Here is a 25,958-nt window from a genome sequence, read left to right on the forward strand (position 1 = left end):
ATATTAAAATTTAAGTGTGAACTAAAAATATGAAACACTAGTGCTATGACCTTACGATATATGTACTAGCACTTGACTTTGGTGAATAGGATCACAAAATTAACTAGTTATTACAACGGGCTCGTAGCCTAGCGGTTTCGACGTCTGGACGCCGCGCCAGCGGTGTGAGTTCGAACCTCGGCTGAGGCGTGCTTTTGCAGTTTTATTTTTGTTTCTTTTATTTTCTATTATTTGATTGTTTACTTTTTTCTTTCTGTAAGAATCTACATTCTTATTTTTATTTTATTTTTAATAACTCCGGCTTTTATACTAACAAGGAAAGGTACCCATACAAAAAAAATATAATTAGACTACTCTTTAAGGGGCGTTCATTGTAATTCCTGCGATTCCTGCACTTATTGTAACTCTTAAATAATAATATTATCCTAAACCAGAACTTCTTGTTGCCATATAAAAAAAAACATACATATAAGACATACCTTTGTGTCGATAGATATTTTTCAGTACAGATGGTGTTTTTTTTACGCATTAGTGCGAGAAGTAGTTCATTATATACCAGGTCGAAAGTGTCGAAACTTCGGAGGCTCATCTGTACTGAAAAACGTCGTACGATACACGTGCGAAAAGGAAATTCGTAACTCGTGTCGATTTAAAACACTCCCTTCGGTCGTGTTTTAATTTATCGCCACTCGTTTCGAACTTCCTTTTTACGCACTTGTATCGTAATGTGCTATTTTAAAGCACATAAAATTCGAATAAAATACACTGCTGACACGGGCCCGCTCACTGCTCAGTTCAGTCTGCGCCAAAGAGTATTGTAATTGGTCTGCGCCCAGCGCTCATAGATAGTGGACCTACGTTCGATCGTCCGGCGCACCGTGCTCTCGTAAGCATAAGCAGCTAGATAGTTCTGAGAAGTGCTGTATAGGTACTGCGACTAAACAAATCTTGATCCTGTTGGTGGCAAATAGGCATACGGTCCGCCTGATTTTTACACATGCAATTTTTTCCAAGAAATTTTACTTGAAATCTGATGAGAGTTTGAATTATTATTATATTTCGGGACCAGGGGACCGATTTTTGAGTCTCACGCGTTCGAATTCAGAAAATTGTCACTGAAAATACTAAGCAATTCACTGTTTTCAACCGGTATTTTAGTGACAAATCCCATATGTGAGATTCAAAAATCGGCCCCCAGGATGAGGTTCTGGTTCTCATGGTGGAGTCAGGATATGGTCAACAAAACTGCTATTTTACTCATAATAACTCCACTATGTTTGGGTTTATTACATTTGGGCTAATGAGCAGCGTCGATCTCGATGATGTCCAAGGTCACATGATCGAGTCAGGAAATGAATAACAGAACTGCTATTCGACTTATCGTAACTCGACCATGTTTGATCTCATTAGCCGGGCCAATAACACATGTAATTTTTTGCACACAGCTCAGCTCTTTGAAACTGTTTATTTTAAGTTACTTACAATTTAAGTAGGTACCATACAATAATAATATATTCTTATCTCTTGTAAACTTTACAAAAAAGTTAACACATGATACCAAAAGAATTGTTACTAGCAATTAAATTCAAAACTATCAAGACCATTCTTGCCTGTGTGTTGCGTTACCGGTGGCTCGCGTACCGAGCGCCAACGCCATCTATCAATGGCTATTTCACGAAATTGATGAACGCTCTAAGGAATAAGGGCTCTTAGTGTAGTGGTTATGCCAGTCGAGACTAGATGGCAGCATTAAAAAACACGGTTACACTGTATGTGACATTTTTTCATTTCAACATTAAGTAAATAGCATTCGTTATAAGTAAATTAATAGTATACGTTAATTCGTCGCTCAGTTTTGCCGTGAAGGACGGACAAATAAATAGACACACACACACTTTCCCGTTTATAATATTAGTATGGATTAAAATAAACATTAAGTTAATAAAAACAAAATGCAGTATTATTGTGTGCTACTTAAAACTTTCCTTGTTAGTATAAAACCCGGAGTTCTTAAAAAAAAAATAAGAAAGTAGAAGAAAGAAATAAGCAGATAAACAAAATCAAATAATCCATACTGATTAAATTGGAAAGTGTGTGTGTGTCTGTTTGTTTGTCCGTCTTTCAAGAGAAGCCGCGGGCAAAAGCTAGTAGAACATAAAAGAAAAAAAGTAAATAAAAATGCAAAAAGATTGCGTGAGCCGAGATACGAACTCACGACACTCATGGCGCAAATGATTCCACCTTGTAACTAAACCTCCGCTCACCTTACTTATTTACTTACTTACTTGACTAATCAACAGTATAGTTAACCCCCCTTTAAATATACCCCGTAAATTTGGCTTTGTGATCGTCTAGCGTGAATTAGTAGAACCCTTCGATGTGAACCGCGATAACCTAGATCCTTTAATGAGTATCAGCTGTATTTTTGACTAATTTTTAAATTATTATTTATTTATATTTTGAAGAAGAATAAAGGTAATTGTAGCATAATAATATAGTGTTATATAAGAGTATTTTATCAGATTTAGGCCTAGAAAGTTATGAGTGAGAAAATTAATGACGTAATGAAGAAATTTTTAGAATAGAAGTCAGTGAGTGAAGCACATATGAAATAAATATTAAAAAATATTTTGGTAATCATCCGCTACGCCTTATTAGTGGTCCCGGCTTGGGCAAGGGCTTGCGATACGGTATGGGACCCCTGACCCGACCAAACCACTTTATCGGGAACCTAAGCAAGTAAGCCAGAAGGGCTATCTATCTACGAACAAACCCCTTTTTGTTTTGTTTCTTTTTCCCTAGCTAAACCCCCTTTTCCCCAATACTGCTAATAGACCATAACTTCTCGATCTTTCTAATGTTTCAACGAAACACCGAGTAGTCGCTAACTTTTATGAGAACTAAGTAAGTCTACTAACTCTTCTAAGCTTTTGACTTTCCATCAGTGGACGGCGCTCGCATGCCCTGGACCCTATAACAAACAAATCCTTTTATTCCAAAGACAGTTTGTTTCCCTAGCCAATTTGATAGAATTTACCTTGAATAACCAGTTAGCAACACTAAGTGTCCCGCAGCGACACCGAAAGATCAGAAATTGCTACCACAATTATTAATTTCACTCAGATAAATTAAGTAATAAGAGATTTTATAAATTACCAGTTTTACCACATATTTTAAGATAGTAAACACCACATTTAAAGTCCATTTAAACCATATAAGTAGTAGTAGTTAAATTATTTCTCCACAATACACGTTGACCAATTATATTCCAAGACCAATCATAAGAGAACTCTACTTTCATAGAAATAGTGTGTGACTCTACCCTAATCCTATTGTTTTTCCTACTCTAACATATCTGAAACACATACCCTCACTTACCATAGATCTTGTGTTCAGAATATGTACAAGTGTATCCCTACTAGAACTGTACAGTTCAGCCAGCGAAGCTGAGATAGGCAACCTATAGGCTTGTGTTCTGATCCCCCCCTCTGCTCTTGCCCGCGGGCTAGGGTAGCAGAGAGTAGATCGCCCTATCCGTGTTTAGATCCAGTATTCTAGGACACACCAGTACCAGCCACATGGGAGACCCAGCTGCGATCAGACTTTACTTAGATATGGATCGATCACAACCGAAATCTCCAGCGACCAACGCCAGCATGAACCAGAACACCGAGTAAATAAATATATATATATATAGGACCCCAGCCTCAAATACTGCCGACTTCAGTGAGCAAGGATTACTCCTAATGTCTTTCGTCAATCGTGAAAGTCCTCACTTCCATCTAACAGTTGGACTCTTTGAGACCGGTGAGAAAGTACGCCTTTTGTAAGTAAATAAAGACGCCCAAGCCTCCACTTGGAACAAAAAGACCCCTAAACACCTTATGTTTAACAGCCGCAAGGTACAAAGCGCTCAGCCGGACAACAGCCTGCCACAAACAATGATCCGGCCTACAACCTTCACAAAACAACCCCATAGAAAATTACTAAATTCAATTTTACTGACCAACCAAACAAACGAATGAAGTTTCCTTTACGTGCTACAATCTAATCTTAGCTTTGCAAGAATTACTCCCTACAAAACCAAACACAGACCCATCTCCAAGCACCAGCCATACATCGACCCAGTCCCTGTACCGCTCGACGGCACTCATGAAACAAAGCACAGAAAACCCCACCACACACCTCAATTGAAACGCAACACTACACTATAAATAGGACACTAAAATAACCCCACAACTGACAGTAAAGCAATTCCACCACAGGTCTAAGTTCAACTGTACGACGATATTGTCCCCGCACAATCAAACAGAGACACAATTTCAATGTTTACAATCACTTAGAATAATTTCCAAGTAAAAACCAACAGAGAAATAATAGCAGAACAACTTCACTCACCAGTATAACACACGAAAGCTAGAGACACTGTTAGTCTTGTAGATATTTTAAGAATGACGCGCGTCGGCTCGCTTCGACCCTTTTATAGCCTCTATCTCCGACTTAAATCCGACATCCGACATCCGACATATCTCCGACCTAAATCCGACCTATCTCCGACATCCGACATATCGTCCTATTACTGCAAATACCTCCTATCTGCAAAAAAGTCGTTTTGAGATATTCGCATTTTAAAGTTTGGATGTATTTTTTTATGTTTAAACAAGGAAAAATTATGGTTTATATTGTTATATTCGATAGTTTGCCTTATTTTGATTATTACTTAATCAAGAAAAGTTCCTAAGTTTTGATGTATAGGGGGTAAAAATACAATATAAATAAAAATGTGGTGCACTTAATAGGTTTTGGCTGTAGAAACATTTTTTCGCCATTTTTACTCAGGAACAGCATATAAGACAGAATTTCTATTAGATTAAGCTCAATTTTACGTAAACTATTGTAATAAGATACAAAATATGAAAAAAAGGCATTCATTTTGAATTTATTGTCAAATTCAGTGGAAATTGCCAATGAATTACAAGGTTTTACCTGTAGGAAATATTGCAGTATGAAATTTAAGGCTCCTTATCTTCACTAGAGGTAACTTAAGATGCATTTTTTTGGTAAATAAGGTGCTTTTGTAAGTTTATTATTTATTTAATATGTCAGGTAAATGTACTATTGTTTGAAGTGTGTCAAATATACAAAGCCCAAGAGAATGAAAAATGAATTTATTAAGAAAAAAGCATAATGAACATTAATCATCCTCTTCTTCACTACTGGATTCGCTCGCTGCAACATCCGGTACACGGTCTATTATGGTAGTATCACATTTAAGTGACCGAAACCATCCATGGTACTCCTCAGGAATGACCCCTTAGTCGCAAAGTCCAACTAAATCATTCTTCTTGGCTGATGAGATTGCCAATGGCTTGTTGTACAATTGGCGCAATTGCAGGCATGGTAATGTATTTTCAGGGGTCGGTGGCGGCTCCACTGAATTGGGGTTGTTAAATATACTTCCTTCTGGCCCAACTCATCATTTTCCAAATTGCACCCCTTCTCTCTTGGATCTCACTCTCACGTCTTCACTTTCTCATGTCGCCAAATTGTGCCAGTGTTCGGCTGATGCTTTCTCATACACTGAGAGAAAATACAACTGTGAAAGGTGGTAAAGGGGTGATGGTGTTCCCTTTACCGAGCGCAGACTAATTGGGTTGAGGGTCCCAATAAGTCGACACTCTTATAAGATGGTGAGGGTTCAGGCCTGGCTTAACAGAACAACAACAACGATTCCAATTGGATTTATTTAGACAACACAAGAGTTACACGCGAGTTTACACAAATAGTCTTATTCTTATACAATGTAGTCTAGTAACACTAAGTAACACGAATTCCGTGAGTGGTATATCTAGCACTGTACACTGTTGCTTTCACTGAACTTCACTTTGACTATGGACGCGACGGTAGCGGGTGTACCGAAAAGAGGTGACGTGACGAGACGTACTCCGAACCGGGCTCACGCCTTGCTAGTAGAAGACTCTCCGTGTGTGATCGGAATTGCGACCTTACGCCAAACGCAGGGGTTTACGCAATGTGTGATCGGAACGGGCTTTCTCCGTACTTAGCAAGGAGCTATCTTAGGCCTAGAGTAAGGTCCTAGTTAGGAGCAGACTGGGATGTTAACTGACTTGGGATGTGTCCCGGCGGGCTTTTATACCACCCGACGGCGTGGGTGAAAGCGACGCTTCCTTCCTGAGTAACGGGACGCTGGACCCGCGCATCTGCAGTGGCCGGCCATCGCAATGTAGAAACAATGGTGCGGTACCGTTGGAATCGGAAGGGCCGGCGGAACCTTCTACCTGCGTTACGCGTGGGAAACTTGGTCGTGCTACACAACCAGTTTTCATGTTCGTTCAACAAGTTTTTTGGTTAAAATAGCGCCTACGTGCTCTTTGGTTCAAACAACAAGCTACTTGTCATTTGAATCGGCAACGTATTTGAATCAACAAGTCGATTTTATAAAAACAACCTGACACATATTGTTTTAAACATACGTTTGGCTGATTCAAACGGATAAACCGCAACAAGTCGAACTTGTTAAATTCACAATGCAAATTTCTCTCAGTGTACCATGACTTTCTTTACTTGTCTTATAAAGTCAGGCCTCCTAAATTTAAAAGTAAGATACTTCGTCAGCGTAATTTTGGTAGGATGGATATCAGTAAACTTCGAGACGATGCATCGAAAATTGACTGGTGTGCTGTCTCTAGAGCTGCAACTGTAGATGACCAGGTCTCACTTTTTAATTCATTTTTGACTCAACTCTACGACGTACACGCTCCAGTCCTTTCGATCAAAGTCAAGCACCGTCCTGCTCCCTGGCTTACTCCGGGCATCAAGGCATTATTAGACAAAAAGAACTTTACCAAAGCCAGATACAAATCCAACCCCACGGAAGCGAATAAATTTCGCTACCACGCCTTACGCAACCGCTGCAGCACCATCTCTCGCGATGCTCAACGACGCCATATTCACCAATCCGTCGAAAATGGTGACCCGGCGAAAGCGTGGAAGTTTCTTCGGTCACTAGGAATCGGAAAGTCTGAGCAGAACTGTCCCAAAAACCCAAGCCATTCTTATTGGGAGCCCAAAACTACTTTCCCGATTAGACTTTGCCAATGTTCCCCCTATTTATTTTGATGCCGTTCTGATTCCATATTCGCAACAAGTAAAGATCCTTGGCATCATCATTGACAGTACGTTATCCTGGGGACCTCAGGTGAGCGAAGTCAGCAGGAAGATATTTGCGGCAATTTGTTCTCTTAGGAGACTACGTAACTTCCTCCCAATTCCTACCAAAATTGCCCTCGCACAAACACTTCTCCTTCCCATTTTGGATTACGCTGATTTTGCCTATCTCGATCTCACTGAGGATCAACTTAGTAAGCTTGAGAATATCCAAAACGTCTGCATTCAGTTTATATTTTGGTTACGCAAATATGACCTTGACCATGTATCTCACTTCCGTTTGCAGCTCAAGTGGCTCCCTATCCGTCTTCGTCGTACCTTTCACATTTTGTCTCTTCTGTATTCTATCCTTTTTTACCCTGCTACTCTCCGCTATCTTAAAAATCGCTTTAGTTATCTCTGTTCCACTAGGTGCGCCCAGAATTTAATTCTTTCTGTCCCCTTCTCTACTTCAAAATTCTATAATCATTCTTTTAATTTTCAAGCTGTGCGACTTTGGAATTCCCTATCTCATGACATAAGACGTGCTCAGTCTCCTGTATCTTTCAAGAGACTTTCTACTATATACTGTTATATGTGTATTTATTTATATATTTATGCATATAGTTATTTATCTTTATGTATGTAAGTTTATGTATTTTATATTTTTAGTCTATATTGTGCAATAAGTTTATTTCTTCAAATTTGTTGACACCTACTGACATAATGTAAATTTATCAATTTCCGCTACCTTAAGGTTGTTTGGAAGAAATCGCTCTTTAGCGATAAGACCGCCTGTTGTTTACCTTTGTTCGTGTTGCTTCCTTGTTTTGTATTGTTGTATTTTATCAAGGTGTGCAATAAAGAGTATTTGTATTGTATTGTTACTTTAACGAAATCTTACCCGCCTAGCAACCGGCCGGTGTGCGGGACACCTTGAGTATTTAACTGACTACAGATATTATTCCATCCAAAATATTACACTAACACTCTCTAAATGCACTTCAAATAATGTTAGTATTATCTTTATGTTCAATGGTTATTAGTATGTATCCAAATGTGGCATAATAATGCCCTGAACATTTCAATAATATTAACCTCAAACTTAAGTTACCTATAAACAAAACTATATTTATTACTTACGGTCTGAATCATTATTTCCTGTTGCCAGTCTAACGAGCCTCCTGCTTCTTGAATTCATTTTTATCATAAACAGACAATAAAATAGGCTTTTAAACTGTTTATCGAACAACAAAACATAATAACAACAAATTGTCTTATCGGCGCGTGAGCAGCAACTGAGTGAAGTTAGCTACGGCGCGAAGCTCGCGAGCACGCTTAGTTGGTTCTTCCTGTAGAGTTTTGAGTTGTCGGATCAAACCTATACAGGTAAAACCTATTAGGGCGCGGTATAATGTTGTGGCAGTAAGATATTGTTGTTAATGAATTCAAATAAGTTCTGGAAAAATATGCTAAAAACGTTTGGCATATTTTACCGGGCGTAAAAAAACATAACTTAATAGAAATTCTACAGCAAGAAACCAATATGTGTATGTAGAATGTTTTCTCTGAAAATAAATTAGTTAATATTTCATAAAATTGTGATGCAAAAAAACGCTATCTGCCAGTTGAACTTTTTACCTGGAGGCGAAAACATTAATTAACGTATTAACATACACATATCGGATTTTGCCTGTTTAGAATGCCAAGAAACTACCAATATGTTACGTTATGGTTTAGCTATCTTTTGAATGCGAGGTCATATCAAAACATGTGTCGGATCAGTTTGTAGATATTGAAAAAACATTTCTAATGGTATAAAAAAAGGCATTTTGACAAAAAGTCACATAGGAGGTATTTGCAGTAATAGGACGATATCTCCGACCTAAATCCGACCTATCTCCGACATCCGACATATCTCCGACCTAAATCCGACCTATCTCCGACATCCGACATATCTCCGACCTATCTCCGACATCCGACCTATCTCCGACCTATCTCCGACCTATCTCCGACCTATCTCCGACGTATCTCCGACATCCGACCTATCTCCGACTTATCTCCGACTAGGCGGCTATTAAATCGCGCACATAAGAAAAAGATCATAAATGCTTTGTTTACTAAGTCATACGCCCTACGTAATAAAGTTCACGATCATCGTGCGGACGTTCGCTTATCAACACGTGCCGAGTGCACGTGTTTTAGAGAGAGACAGAGCTATTGATATTGATACCTATATAGTCCAATAATGGAGCGTTACGTAAATCGATAAATACTTTTACGTAAATATTATTTTGAAAAAGATTTATAAGATAGAAGTAATTCGCAATGAAATATCTCATTTGTTACTTAATATTACGTTAAATGATATACTCAAGGAGTATAATAATCAATATTAGTGATTATTACCTCTCTGACTTGTAATTGGAACCAAGACGCAATATCGGAACGCCATTCGTTTGACAGATCAGATTGTTAGTGTCAACAATCCATCCATGTGAATATAGTTTGTAAATAAGTTTTTTCCAATAAGTTGTGCATCGAATTATAGTGATTTCTATGACTGATGACATAACTAAACATGTGATTACCCATCAAAGATATTATTTATTAAAATATTCAATGAAATCCCGAAGGAAATATGCACCAAAAAGTTGGTCAAGGAAAAGTTGATTCGCCGTAAGTTTTATATGTAATAACGAGTCCATTTCCTCGTCACAGACGCTTGTTCTGTTACAACCTAGAAGTCAAACCCGCTAGACCATTTGCACATTGTGAAAGACGGCGAATCTTGTGATTCTAATCACCAGAGGGCGGAATTGCTCATGGCAAAAATCAAACGTCAATAGGGTTGGAACGTTAAATTTTATCGACTATCGATTAAACTGAAATTATCAGTATATTATTCAGTTGTTTTCATCGTATGTAAGATAAGGATACTTCTTTATGCATTTTGTTGACTGTTTCGTTTTGGAATAACCATTTTTTCAAAGGTGAATTAGTTGCAAAAGGACTAGTGACAGAAACGGTAATCAAATGTCAAATCAAATCAAATCAATTTACTTTTAATCTAATCAAAGAGGTCAAAATCAAATGGTCGTATACCTAATCAAAGGTCAACGTTAAAGTCAAAAATGTAAAAAGTGACTGAATTTATCGATAGATGAAAATGTCGATAAAATTTAACGTTCCAACCCTATTAACGTTTGATTTTTGCCATGAGCAATTCCGCCCTCTGCTAATCACCAAAATGCTAGTGCCGAAGTTTCGCGCGATGGATACGCGATGACCTTGAGCCATCGCCGTCGCATCGCGTCGCGTCGCGTCGCGTCGCCCGTCGCTCACGCAAGACAGAGCGTTATAAAAACAAAACAAATTGATACCTTTTTGTTTCAGGTATCAAGTAGGTATTAAATATTCCACATATGAATGGCTTACTTTTGTAGCGATTTGTACATGATTAAATTGATTAATGGATAATGATTAATTAGTACAATAAAACTAAGTATTCATCATTCATACACATCTCAAATCTTTAACTGTGTACAAATAAATGTAATCGAAAACTGAGAATGAGCAGGGCTTCCTGTCACAGGTATTATAAACACTTACTAGGAAGTCTCAACCTGCGAGTGTTATATTGTAAATTAGTTTATGAAATAAAATAAATGCTTTATTTGATTTTGATTTTTGATTTTTTTAAGTATTACAATTACGTCATGACGTCAAATTGATGACATCGGCATGAAAGTTGCGGGCCCAACTCATTGATAGTTCAAAATAAATGTCGGAATATGTATAAAAACTTGTACACGAGGGCAAGACTACGTTAAAAATCTTTGAGTAATTATGTTATACGAAGCGCCATGTTGCGGCGGCCCTGTTTCGTTGAAACCAAAGAGTAGGTAAAAAATGCAACAAAAGCAGACGTGACAATTGACAATATCGCAAGTTAGTTCAAGTTTCCTATCATACATTAAATTATATATATTTATCGACGCAAAAAAGGTTATTTAAATTATTGTCAGAATTGCACAGTTTTCCGACACGCGTATTGAGAATCTGTTATAAGATTCTCAATACGCGTGTCGAATTTCATGTGAGTATGTAGGTAAATGTAAGTGCAGTACCTAACCTGCCTGAATGAATTTGGGTAGGTAGACGGTCAAGCAAATTATGAGAGTATAAAAACGCGCGAAATTCAAATTTTCTATGGAACGATAAACCCGCGCCCTTACATACATGGATGTAGATAAAGTTATGTATGCGACTATACATAATTAGGCATTAAAACACTCGTGTTATCTTATTAACACAACAAAAACAACACATGTTTTAATGCCTACCATTATGCAAATGTCACATAAATAACTAATATCCAGTTGCGGCTACGTGTACACATGTACGCTCAGTCCGTATGCAGCTTTCTATGTGGGCAAAAAAAATTGGGACTCCCAGAGTTGTTAAGAAAAAGTTAAATCGCTGTCAGTTTTGCAACGATAATTATGTATGGAATTTCAATAAAAACATCGTTTTTGTTTTAATTATGTAAATTATACTAAGTTATAATCTAAATTCAGAACGTGAAAAAAGATTGGTTGGGGTATACCCCAACAAGATTAGTTTTAAATACAGATTTCAAGCTTGATTGTCGTTACAAAACTAACAGCGATTTATGTTTTTTGTTAACAACTCACGCTAAATTGAGAGTCATAAATTAAAAAAATGCCCATGTAAACCAATGTCACTTCTATACTACGACTTCTAATCTATGCACTCTATGCAGGGCTCATCATCGCGACCGAAAGGTCGTAAGCGCCGAGTAAAATCGTAGCGCTTGTGACGTTACGGAAGCAGGCCATTGGTTCACACCCCGCCCCCTTACCCGCCTTCAGCTTACAGGCTGTGACACGTTCGTTGTTTGCTAGCTCCTCTATACGAAGTAATAATTACTCAATGTTAAAAATACACAAAGTACACAATTGGCAGTGTTTATTTCAGGAAATGTAACAATTAAAAATTAACTAATAACATAATGCTAATTCACGTACGCTCATAAATTCGAAAATCACCTCTCTTAAATACTATATCGCGCTAACACTTGCGACATACGCCGAACGAACGGTACGCGAAACGTCACTTATCACTGTTCGATATGCTTGGAGGTGGGGCGCGGCGCGGGCGGGTATCAGACGGGCGTGGTGCGGCGCAGCGCGTCCGTGCCCACGCCGCGGTCGAGCCGCGCCGGCTGCCCGCGCGCCGCGAACGTCACCAGCTCCTCCTCGCGCGACGGCGGCGGCTCCACGGCCGACGTGTCCAGGAAGCGCCCGCTCGCCACCGACGCCTGCGACTGGAATATCGAGGCGCTGCGCAGCCCGCTCAGCGTGTTGGCGCTCTGCGGCACCTCCTTCAACTCCTCGAAGTAGTCGTCGCAGGCGGTCGGCCGCGGCGCCGCCGGGAACCCGTAGAGGGTCGAGGTGGACAGGTCCTTTAGCGAAGCGGAGCTTAAATTTATTCTTCTATTCTTATGTATGGAGCAGTGCGGCATGTCGTCGCCGTCGAATACGAAGCGGCGTCGCTCGCGCGGCGTGGCGGCGGAGGACCCGCTCGGCGGGTACGTGTCCCGTTTCATCATCCGCCTCTCTAGAAGAGTGGAGTCGCGCTCCCTGAAATCTGAGAACGCGAACTCCCGGTCCCACGCCCTGCCGTCCGCTTTAGCCTTTTCCGTGAGCTCCGTGATCCAGTCTTTTTGGTACCATTGCAGGAACAGGAATATGGCCGAGGTGCCGGCCAGCTCTACGGCCACGAAGCCGCTGATGTAGAGCCCGAACGAGTAGCCGTAGCTGTAGGACATCCGCGGCGTCGAGAACACCGTGTAGTACAGCTTGTGGTTCACTTGAGACTTGAACACCGATATATACATCACTATTCCGGTGAGCATTATCAGTCCTGAAAATGAAAAAAGAACAATTGTTAGGAACGCTATGTTTTTAGGGTTCCGTACCAAAAAGGTATAAAAGGAACCCTTATGGCGACGCTCTGTCCGTCTGTCTGTCCGTCTGTCACATTTCTAAATATCTCGAGAACTACATTTTTTTTAAATAAAATGTTTTATTTTATTTTATTGAGAAAGAAACAAACGGTCACATACAGTATGAGATACATATAAGTTGTTATTGCATTTACAATAGACCTATAGTTTCCTTAAAGAATATAAGTGCTTAATTTTATTAACTACATATATACATATTCAGTTGTATAAGATAGATGCTTAAATTGTAATCATTTGCATAATAGGTACAAAGAACATACTTACCCATTATGCAAATTACTACGAGTGTTAACAAACTAATTTAAACCTTACTAATGATTAGAATACGATACATTTTGGATAATTCAACTTTGCAAACAAAATGCTTTCTTTAAATCGCTAATACTACAGTTAAAAACATCAATGTTTGAAAGATTAACACTTTTATTATATAGTTTACAGACACGCCTTATAAACATATTTCGTGCAAAGCATGTTCGACTGAACGGGATAGCAAATAGTTCCTTTTTACGACATTTACGCTGACGCGCACGAGGGACTTTAATGTTTATTTCTTCAAGCAACGAGGGGATCGCTAATTTTGAGTGTAATATTTTATAAAGTAAGACCAAGTCTACGCAGTCACGGCGGTCTTTAAGAGGCTGAATTTTATAATGCTTTAATGAGGAGGTGTAATCGGCATAGTCATGACCTGTTCTATAATCTAACGTTTTTACGAATTTCTTTTGGAGCCTCTCGATTCTGTCAATATGAACAGCATGGAAAGGCTTCCAAACAGCGCATGCAAATTCTAAACGACTCCTGACATAGCTATTGTACAGTGTTATATAACTAAAAGAATTATTAAAAGGCTTGCAGACTCGTAGGATAAAACCTAATTGCTTAAACGATTTTGTGACTACGTTATCAATACATACATACATACAATCACGCCTGTATCCCATAAAGGGGTAGGCAGAGCACATGAAACTACTAAAGCTTCAGGGCCACTCTTGGCAAATAAGGGGTTAAAAGAAAACGAAGCTGTGGCATTGCAGTGACAGGTTGCCAGCCTCTCGCCTACACCACAATTTAACCCATATCCCATAGTCGCCTTCTACGACACCCACGGGAAGAAAGGGGTGGTGAAATTCTTAACCCGTCACCACACAGGCAACGTTATCAATATGGGGAATAAACGACATCTTTGAATCCATTGTCACACCGAGATCTCGGATTTGGGTTACTCTATTTAATGTTTTATTAGAAATAGTATAATTATGATCAATATTTTTCTTTTTTCTAGTAAAAGTTATAATACTACACTTTTCATTGTTCAGAAATAAATTATTATCATTGCAGTATCTCTCTAAGTTAATTAAATCCTCCTGTAGTAGATCACAATCTGAGCCATCTCTAATAGTTTTATAAATCTTAGCATCATCCGCGTAAAGTAATACTTTAGAATGCTTAATGTAGTCTGTTATATCATTTATATATAGCACAAAAAGAAGAGGTCCCAAATGAGATCCCTGTGGGACTCCTGATGTGACAACCCTGTACTGCGATGTGTAACCGGACAATACAACAGCTGCCTGTGTTCTAGATTCAATAATATGATCTTATCCAACGATAGAGATCACCGTGTATACCATAGTTGTCATAGCTTATTTAACAATGTGCTGTGACAGATTTTATTGAATGCCTTGGCAAAATCGGTATACACGGCATCTACACAGTGTCCACTATCCATAGCCCTAATAACGTCTCCTGTAAAAATCAACAAATTACTATCCACCGAACGACCTTTAAAGAAACCATGCTAGTGGGGGGTAATATGATCCTTAACAACTTCGAAGAGTTGACATTTAACTATCTTTTCGAGAATTTTACTGAACTGGCAGAGGTATTGGAGTTATCCAAGCCTGTTTCCATATTTTTGGCACACATCCATTAAGTTTATTGATTTTTTGTTAACTTTGAGTCTAACAATTAACGTTCGTTGTTTATTTTTATACATACATTTTATTAAAAAGCTTTGTTACCCATATATCAATAAATTATAAAAACAAAACAAACTGTCCATTTCACGTATCAAATAGGTTAATAATTATTCCACGTATGAATAGCTTACTTTTGAATTCATTTTTATATAATGAAATGGTAATTAATGAATAATGATTAATTATTACAATAAAATTATTCGAATCATCCTTTATGCAGCGTGATGTCAAATTGATGTCATCGGCATGAAAGTTACGGGCCCTGGACATGAGCATGACAATAAAATTCACTAATAAACCGTGGTTTGTTTGTATATGTCATGCATTATTAGTATTATTACAAATAATTGCAATGTTACAAATACAATTAATAATTACAAAGTGCATGGATACTTTGCACTTTCATGTAGTGTTACGGATAACATAAACGATAAAAGTAAATTTAAATAAACTAATTATATGTTATAAATGAACTTACTAATAATAATTACGAAGTTATATTGAAACAAAAATCCATTATAAATCTGTACTATTACGGTAAACTCGTATGAATATGGCTAGGTGGTAACTAATGAGTTTAGCTTGTCACCTGGCGAGATGTACAAACTAATTTAGTATCAGTTAGTATGTTTGAGTTTAGGAAACTGGCACCAGGACAGGACTAAGGTTTGATTAGATTTTGTATTTAAAACACGACTGTATCGCACAATAAACCTGTGTACCTACAAGTTAAACATGCACCAAAGAATATATATTTTACTATTTTAAATTTTGTTTTAAGAACTAAATGAATCATCTAAATACTAAGGAATCAATGAGCACGTGAAAAACTGTTTCCGTGTGACACTTCCGGCTTTTAAAATGGCAAGAGCACGTAGACAATATGTAATTGCCTGTGGCGGCTGTGGCATATTTAAGTTATGGAGATTAGAGGTAAGAGAAGAGGTACATATATATTACTAGCTTTTGCCCGCGGCTTCGCTCGCGTTAGAAAGAGACAAAAAGTAGTCTATGTCATTCTCCATGCTTTCAACTATCTCCACTTAAAAAAATTGCGTCAATTCGTAGCTCCGTTTTGCCGTGAATGACGGACAAACAAACAGACACACACACTTTCCCATTTATAATATTAAGTATGGTTAAACTCCATAGGTGAAGATATGATATCTCTCTTTCGATAATGACAGTTACATGTGACTGAACCTGCGGCAACTGAATCGCTAGCCCAGTGTCGCTTTTATGGCAACAATGACGTCGAAGTACAGTTTTTTATCAAATTTTGAATCAACTAATAGGGCAAACCCTAGGAAAAAACCAAAAAGCAGCATGCTTCGTTTTATAAATGGAACTAAACTGGTAAATCCTTAGTGCGTTTTCACATTATCCGATCCGGTATCGGATGTAGGACCGATATACCATACATTTACAGGCACAATCTTGGATTTTTCCATTGAAATCCTTCCGACATCCGATATCGGATCGGATAATGTGAAAATGGACTTGGATCCTTCAGACCACGCCTTTAAAGCGTCATATTTACTGAATGGACTAACGGAAAAGATGAGGAGTGGCAGGTTGGCGTGGTACGGTCATGTAATGAGGAGGGATGAGTGTCATATAGGCAAAAGAATGTTGGAGATGAATGTTGATGGATGGAGAGGAGGGTAAACCCAAACAACGATGGATGGATTGTGTGAAAGAGGACATGAGAAAGAAAGATGTGAGTGTTGAGATGACGAAAGATAGGGGAGAATGGAAGAGAAAGACATGTTGTACCGACCCCACATAACGTGGGATAAGGGTAGCAGGAAGAAGAAGAAGATTTACTGAATGGACTGACGTTTTATATTCCCGTAACTTGGTGGCTATTTGTACGTTACCTAATATGTGTTATTAGCCACGCGTTTTATTTTGCGGGATTAATTTTTTATAGAGATAATGACAGACAAGGCGTCGCCCTTTTGAATGTTCTAAGGGTAAACCTATAAAATAATGAACAAATATTTACCAGATATGATAAAAAGAACTCCAGCTATGAACGTGCAAAGCCGCCGGCCCTTTACGCAGTGGCCCAGCACGCAACATAGCGCCCCGAACGCCTGGGTCAGTACTGCGAGTAGCAATGGAGCCGCTGAACGTGTCACTACGTCTGGAATTGAAAAAAATGATTAACCTAAACGTAGTAAAACCTTTTTGATGGCACAGACGTGTATATTTTGAATTTGTGGTGACCGATTAAGAGCGCTTTCAAAAAATCTGCTTGCTCGCATTTCGACGCCGGCGGCGCTGGCGTGCGCCTGTGTGCAGACGCACACTATAAACAGAAGAATAAAGATTGTAGGCTGCGGTACAGACATAGCGTGCGATCCTCTTCGAACTAACCTTACGTGCGGCTAGAGCGAAAGGGATAGCATTCATGGTCGGTACCGCCACGCCGTCACTAGCGTTGCGGACTAACCATTATTGATACTTGCGTAAAAACACCACCATATATATTACATATTTGCATACATGATTTCGTGCATAAATACTTGACCTTTTAGTTTAATTATTAAACTTATCACAGTTTTTTCTATTAAAACGTGTGTAGCCTTGGAAGAAATAAATTAAAAAACTTTTATAATACAATAAATTGTGTATATAATATTGTCTTCTGTCACCGCGATAGTTACTCATGAAATAAATTTATGGAATCAGATTATATCGCGTATAATGAATATAATCCGTTTTCTTAGTTTTATTTCATTTTGAATATGATATGTTTTCTAGGTTCTTTTCGGTGAAGGAAAACATCGTGAGGAAACCGGACTAATTCCAATAAGGTCTAGTTTACCCTTTGGGTTGACAGGTCAGATGGCAGTCACTTTCGTAAAAACTAGTGCCTACGCCAAATCTTGGGATTAGTTGTCAAAGCGGACCGCAGGCTCCCATGAGCCGTGGCAAATGCCGGGATAACGCAAGGAAGATGATGATGTTTTCTAGGTACAATACAATACAATACAAATACTCTTTATTGCACACCTCAATACACGAAACAACATAGCAAGTATAAACAACAACTTAAGAGGTAAAACAAGAGGCGGTCTTATCGCTAAAGAGCGATCTCTTCCAGACAACCTTGGTAGTGGAGAATAATAAATTTAACCTTGTTAGTAGGTGTACTAAATGTAGACTTAGAGGAAATCTAGCACAAACTATACTACGCAAAACAATATACTACACACATAAAAATAAAATACAATACATAAACATACAAATACATATATATATATATAACAAATTACATGCCAGCTATAGGGGACATAAGTCTATCAAGGTATCATTGATCAATGATCAGATAAAAAGTGAAGCTTGAGAAGTATCTTAAAAGAAGTAGGAGATTGAGCGCGTCTAATATTTAGGGGTAGGGAATTCCAAAGCCGCACAGCTTGAAATGTAAAGGAGTTGTTATAGAATTTAGACGAGGACGACGGAACGGAAAGAAGCAAATTCCGAGAGGACCGAGCAGAACGGAGATAGCTGAAACGGTTCTTAAGATAGCGGGGAGTCGTTGGGTTAAAAAGAATGGAATACAAAAGGGACAGCACGTGAGAGTTACGACGAAAACGAATAGAGAGCCACTTGAGCTGCGAACGAAATTGAGAGACATGGTCATATTAGGTACATATATATAATGGAACTAAGATCGGTTTTCTTTAATTTTAAGTAGTTTTTTTATATATAAAATGTGTTTTTAGGGTTTTGTAGTCAACTAGGAACCCTTATAGTTTCGCCATGTCTGTCTGTCTGTCCCTCCGTCCGTCCGTCCGTCCGTCCGCGGATAATCTCAGTGACCGTTAGAACTAGAGAGCTGAAATTTGGTACCAATATGTATCAGTCACGCCGACAAAGTGCAAAAATAAAAAGTGGAAAAATGTTTTATTAGGGTACCCCCCCTACACGTAAAGTAGGGAGTAGGGTGGAGCGAAAAAACACTTTTCTGGAATTAGCAAACCTAATAGTTATCAATCAATGCCCCTTAGTCTATGAAGCCTTTGTGCAATTTTTCAGCTTTTTAAATCAACATCTTCTGCCTCCGCATTTTGTTTGAAATTTTGAAAATCTCATACAAACCTGAAAATTCAACTTTTAGATAAAAAATATTTTTCGGCAGTACTATGTACAGTATACATTATTGATACATATTATTTCAAGAAACTACCAAAAATTGCGAAAATTGCGTTAAAAATCGCCAATTTTCAGTACTTTAGCGGCTATTTTGGCGAATGTACTGAAACTAGACAAACTTTGGCGATTCTTGACGCTATTTTCGCAATTTTTTGTAGTTTCTCATAATGATAGGTATCAATAACATATACTAAGCATAATACTGCCGAAATTGTTTTTTTATGTGAAAGTTGAATTTTTAGGTTTGTATGAGATTTTCAAAATTTCAACCCTAATGCGGAGGCAGAAGATGTTGATTTAAAAAGCCGAAAATTTGCACAAAGGCTTCATAGACTAAGGGGCATTGATTGGTAACTATTAGGTTTGCTAATTCCAGAAAAGTGTTTTTTCGCTCCACCCTAGTAGGGAGTGATTTTTTTTTCATTTCAACCCTAACGTGTGAGTTATTGTTGGATAGGTATTTAAAAATGAATTACTGAAATCGTTTTTTGATAATATTAATTAATATTTTCGGGAATAATTGCTACTAAAGGAAAAAAAAGGGTGTCCCCCCCCCTCTAACTTTTTAACCATATATTTCAAAAATATTAAAAAAATCACAAAAGTAGAACTTTATAAACTTTCTAGGAAAACTAATTTTTATGAAGCAGAAACGTCTGCTAACGATTCTAAACATTTTTTTTTTATTTTAATAGTCTGTCGGTAGATGGCGCTAGACGTCACCCCAAGACGTGTGTACAAAAGGATAGGCATGGAAAGATTTGCGAAGTCCGGCGTGGCTTCCGTAGCTCAATTGGTAAGAGCATTGCACGGATTGCAAAAATGGTGCGGGTTCAAGTCCCGCCGGAAGCGTAAATTTTTCCATTTTTTCCTTTAATATAAAAATTTCTAGGAAAACTGTTTTGAACTTGATAGGTTCTGTAGTTTTTGAAAAATATGGAAAACTACGGAACCCTACACTGAGCGTGGCCCGACACGCTCTCGGCCGGTTTTTAAATATTATGTTGTTTTAATTGCATGGAGCACAGGAAGGTCCACATCTATGTATTAGTTTTTTGTGAGGAAATACAACTCTACGCTACGCCTACCTGCTTTAATTGACTGTTGACACACTGAGACAGTGGATGCGCCAGAGTATAAAAGAGTGATTACCATCTCTTGTCAAAGATCTTGTTGAGACGAATAAAACGAACCCAAACACGAAGTGGTTTCAAGACCTGGTCGTGGAATACTCTTGACTACCTTCCAGCTTCATCATCAGATCCTGGGTACCATCTCTTGTCAAAGATCTTGTTGAGACGAATCAAACGAGCCCAAACACAGAAGAGTTTCAAGACCTGGTTGTTGAATACTCTTGACTACCTTCCGGCTTCACCATCAGATCCTGGGTACCATCTCTTGTCAAAGATCTTGTTGAGACGAACCAAACGAGCCCAAACACGGAGTGCTTTCAAGACCTGGTTGATGAATTCTCTTGACTACCTTCCAGCTTCATCATCAGATCCTGGGTACCATCTCTTGTCAAAGATCTTGTTGAGATGAACCAAACAAGCCCAAACACGGAGTGGTTTCAAGACCTAGTTGATGAATTCTGTTGACTACCTTCCGGCTTCATCATCAGATCCTGGGTACCATCACCTCTTGTCAAAGATCTTGTTGAGGAAAATCAAACGAGCCCAAACACGAAATGGTTTCAAGACCTGGTTGATGAGAACTCATGACTACCATCTGACTTCATCATCAGATCCTGAGTACCATCTATTGTCAAAGATTTTGTTGAGACGAGTCAGTAACCTAAAATGATATTCAATAATAAATAATACTTACTAAAAATATTAGTCAAGTTAATTAGTTAGTTACCAAAGTCGTCAACCCAAGGATCAAAGTTTTCGGTCGCAGTATACATGCAACAGTACAGCCAAACACGCACACAAGTGCGGTTTTGGACACGGCGGGTGCCGCACACAATGACAAAATAACTTCGCGATCGTGGAGCCGCGTGCGGAGCAGATTAGCAAACATCCTGCCTCTACAAGCTCTGCCGCGGTACTGACATCGCAAGCGCGCGTAACCGGTAATAAGGAGGCATTTTTAAAAAATCGTCAAAAATATTAAATTCCAATTAATAGAAAACTTTTGCATAAAATCTGTTTAAGTAAGCGTTGCAGATTATTTTTATATTAAAACTACTTCAAAAACACGTAAGTTTTCGAAGAAATTGACACTTATTCTGAGGTGATTTCTGAAACAAATTGGATTCATCATATCCTCATTTACTCTATTCTAAAGCCTTATAACAAAGAAGTAGTCTCAGAAGATTGTAGTACAGGATATACATAATACAAATTTACCACTTGAAGCATTCAAAACTATCCAAATTTTACAAATTAGACGGACTAAGTCAGCACTTTTCGCGGGTTTTCCTAAACATGCACCAGAAAAAAAAATCATAATTAATTAAGTGAGTTAGTTTTTAAAAATCCAGTCTCACAACATGTAAGTTAAGAAGATTGTCCTAATCGAATCCTGAACTTAATAAGTCTTTTAGATGACGGAAAGTGTAGCATTTTGCCGACTAAAACTATCAATTTTACATTATTACGACGTTTTCGTTGAATGCCCTCTTAATCCGTTACAATTTACAGCCCACACAGAAACAGACTTAAGTGCAATAAATAAAATTAGTAATTAAAGCGTCTGTGTGTAACATGTTACGTCGAGTAAACGTTATGGGCAGATACATACACAAAAAGAAGGCTGCAAAAATATTTGACACATTCTTATTTCTAGAGCCATAAGAGCGTGTCAGACGATTATGCTGTCTCCTTTTTGCACGATGTTATTTCCGGTGACTGAACAAACGGACTGCAACTTCTATGGTAACCGCAAGCCAACTGCAACGTGAGAGTGCAGTAACCATACCTACGAGTTGTAGTTGATTTTCAGTTAGAGATGGGTCGTGGGTAAATACCCAATCTACCCACCCGGGTATTTACCCGGTAAATACCTATCTACCCGGTATTTACCCGTATCTACCCAAATTGACGGGTAGATTCATTTCATGTTGGACATGCTGATTTGTGTTAAAATGGAGATAAATACTAAGTTAGTGGTTGTAATTTTTATACACAATTTAAAACAAAACTGTTCAGTCAAATAGACAATTAAGTTTACAGAAGTTTTAATGTATATTTTTAAAAATAATTAAAAAAATATGTTTTATGTGTGCTTTTTAGATTGTATTAATTAGTCGTATTTATACGATAAAGATAAAGTTCCTAGTACTGGTTGGAGGGGGTTATGGTGGGGTTAGGGGGGGTAAAATCTATTTTTTTCATATTTCATGGAAACTATCATTAATATCGAAAAGTATTGTATGTACGAACTAAAGTAGACACAATTTCCGACAAAAAAGTTTATATGCATTTTTGTCATAAAACATACTATGTATGAGTTATGAGCTTGAAAAAGGTTTTTTTTAAATATTTTTATTCACATATTTTTATTTACAGTTTTAATTTATCAAACTTATAATTTATATTAAAAGCATTTGAAATTATTTCCGTATGTCAGAGAATGATATTACACGATTTTTATACACCGTGTTTCACTTAACACTAAAAACCTGAAAACACTTTGTTCAGAATCGTGAGTAGAAACGATTGAGCTATATCTTGATGGGGGTAATATTTTTATTTAAATTAGTATTATTAGTTATTTTTTACGTGCCCATTCTATTGTACTCGTAATACAACATTGTGTATATCGCATTGCTAGAGGTTGTTTACCTTTTTTCAGTATTTAGGGGTATTAATACTGGCCGGTTACTTGGATTATTATTTTTTTCCGCTACTAGTTTGACGTTGTTTGTCAGTTTAATCTTAATGTTTATCATAAGTCATAACAAATTGAACTCTTACCTAATTACAACCTTTTCATTTTGAATATTGAGTTTATTTGCTTACTGCGATTACCTGTCCAATTTGAAGTTTACTGTGACAAAGCTTTAAAGTGTTTTACAGTGACATCTTAGCTGTCTATTGGTAAACCTTATGTCGTTGCAGTAACGTACACAAATAAATAGTCTTATGGTTTATGATGGTAGTTAGCAATTATTTTATTGAGTGTAGAGCTAAAAGTCAAGTAGAGCTGTACAGAAAATTAAAAATTCAATTAAAAAAAAAGTAACGATCAGATTAAAAGATGAATACTCTAGATGAGTTTAAAAAAATAAAAATCAGTTGGGGTGTCTGAGGTTTTGAGTGATACCGGAAACACCGTGTAGTTGGAGTGATACACTAAAATCACATTTTATCTCATAGCAACCTATTCGTTCCCAATTTGAATAAACATTATGTGTACAATTACAAAGACTGACTTAAATTAATCTATTTTAGCCCAAACACCATTTAAAAACGTCAAATTTGGAAGAAAAATGAAAATACCCGCGTATTTACCCGCGGGTAGGTAAATATCGGGTATTTACCCGGTAAATACCCACCGTCGGGTATTTACCTGGGTAGTTACCCATCTCTATTCAGTTCGTTCGATGGCTGAAACCATCCCCACGGCCCATGGTTGGCCTTCACCATCATAATTCATACCATTTTATTTTCAAATGCAAAGTTATTCAAAGTTAAGCCGTCATAATGAAGTACCTTCATTATGACGAAATTAGGAGTTTAGATATACGTATGTTTATTAGATATGCTTAATACGTTGTCCATGTCCAGTGCATTCACATATAGGTTAAAGCTTGACCAGAAATATATGACTACGCGCCATGTTGCGGAATTACATTAGAACTATTTTCTTCATACTAAACTGAACTGTCACCCCATACATAAAAATAACAGCGCCCTCCTAATATAGATAATAGTCATATATTTCTGGTCATCAGGCTTTACGAATTAAGAATTCAGAAACTGAACGTTTTTGTGTGTTCCCATTTTTTTACTACGATCAAAGAGGATGAAAGTATTATAGAGAGTTACTGGCAAAGTAAAATGTTTAATCACAGTGCATAGATTGCCATCTCTCGACACAAGCTTAAAATTTTTGAACCTCCGTTTTGACAATTTGGCCCATATTATTAGCTTGATATGTGTTAAAATGTCAAATATTAATATTAGCGCCATCTAGCCGAGCGTTCCCCAAAGGTGTAACGCCATCTAGGCCACCGTACCTTTTTCTCTATCGCTTTGAGGTACGTTTTTTTCTTAGACTATCCGTCTATACGGAGTTACATATGTCTTTGCTACGATATTTCTACTAACAACATCTTTGATAAAAACTTAATACCTACTAAAGAGGCCGCGAGTTGTAGTGCATTGTCCAGTTTTTATTTAGTTTCACATTTCACAGTAGGTGTCTGCTTGTCTAGTGTGTAACAAAAAGAGAAAGCTATTTTCCAGGATGTACATTCCATTGCGTACAAAAACAAGAGACATTATTTAATAGAACAGTAATTTAGACTGGGGGACCAATGTAACTGGTCCATTTTTTCCCATGTTAAATAGAGTGACCACGGGTTATATATGGTAGGCGTGTTTAGTGGATATGTCGCAGGGAAATGGCCAAAACAGAGATTTCATCAAATCACTAAGGGATATGATCAAATCACGCAGGATGTCAAAATGGCGAATCCATTTTATCATTTCTCTAGAAAATTTCAGTCATTTGACTAAATCCCTTACTCTGTTTAGTGAAATCACAAAATCGACCAATAGACACGCCACGTTTTGTCATTTCACTAGATTTGTTTAGGGATTTGATAAAATCCCTGAACCACGTGAGTAAGTTGACGAAAGGAGCTTATAAAGTCAACTAGTTTTATCATTTCGCTAAACAAGTTCAGTGAAAAGACAAAATGTTTTAATAAATATGAAAATAATTTAAAATGAAGCATTTTTAGCTTTGTTTCTACACTTATACTATTTTTTTCTTATTTATAGAAAACCAAAAACTCTTAAAAACGGATTCAACTTTACCATTTCACTAATCTAGTTAAGGATTCAAACAAATCAAGTGACAAAGTCAAGGGTCTAATAAATCTAATTGGATAGGTACCTATATTAGATTCTTGGTTTTGTCATTTCACGAAACCGGTCCAGACATTTGATCAAATCACCAGTTGAGACTTTATCATTTCCCTAAATTTGTTTAGGGAAATGTTAAAACTAGTTGACTTTTTGAGTTCGTTTCCTCAACTCACTGTCGTGGTTCAGGGATTTTATCAAATTCCTAAAAAAATCTAGTGAAATGACAAAACGTGGCGTGTCTATTGGCCGATTTTGTGATCTCACTAAACAGAGTCAGGGATTTAGTCAAATGACTGAAATTTTCTAGAGAAATGATGAAATGGATTCGCCATTTTGACATCCTGCGAGATTTGATCAAATCCCTTAGAGATTTAATCAAATCTCTGTTTTGGCCATTTCCCTGCTACAGATAAATGTAGAACTCAAATCATAGTGTAATAATGGAAAAAATGGATCAGTTACAACTGTCTCCCAGTCGAGATTTGCCCCGCTGTACCTTACGAATCATTTTAAGTACCTATGATAAAAAACACACGTGAAATATTAAGG

General features: G+C 37.6%; 1 protein-coding gene across 2 annotated transcripts in view; it reads right to left on the reverse strand.

The window, feature by feature from the left end:
• Positions 1 to 12,142: 12,142 nt before the first annotated feature.
• Positions 12,143 to 25,958, reverse strand: part of LOC125233620 (voltage-dependent calcium channel gamma-4 subunit) — a 113,269-nt gene continuing 99,453 nt past the window's right edge. For both annotated transcript variants that reach the window (XM_048139680.1, XM_048139682.1), the window contains exons 5-6: positions 17,210 to 17,350; positions 12,143 to 13,116 (exon numbers count right to left, since the gene is read on the reverse strand). In XM_048139680.1, coding sequence (XP_047995637.1) covers positions 12,356 to 13,116; positions 17,210 to 17,350 — 902 coding nt within the window. In that variant the 3' untranslated portion in view covers positions 12,143 to 12,355. The remainder of the gene's footprint in view (positions 13,117 to 17,209; positions 17,351 to 25,958) is intronic.

Source organism: Leguminivora glycinivorella, chromosome 14 (assembly GCF_023078275.1).
Source record: "Leguminivora glycinivorella isolate SPB_JAAS2020 chromosome 14, LegGlyc_1.1, whole genome shotgun sequence".
Lineage (NCBI taxonomy): Eukaryota > Metazoa > Arthropoda > Insecta > Lepidoptera > Tortricidae > Leguminivora > Leguminivora glycinivorella.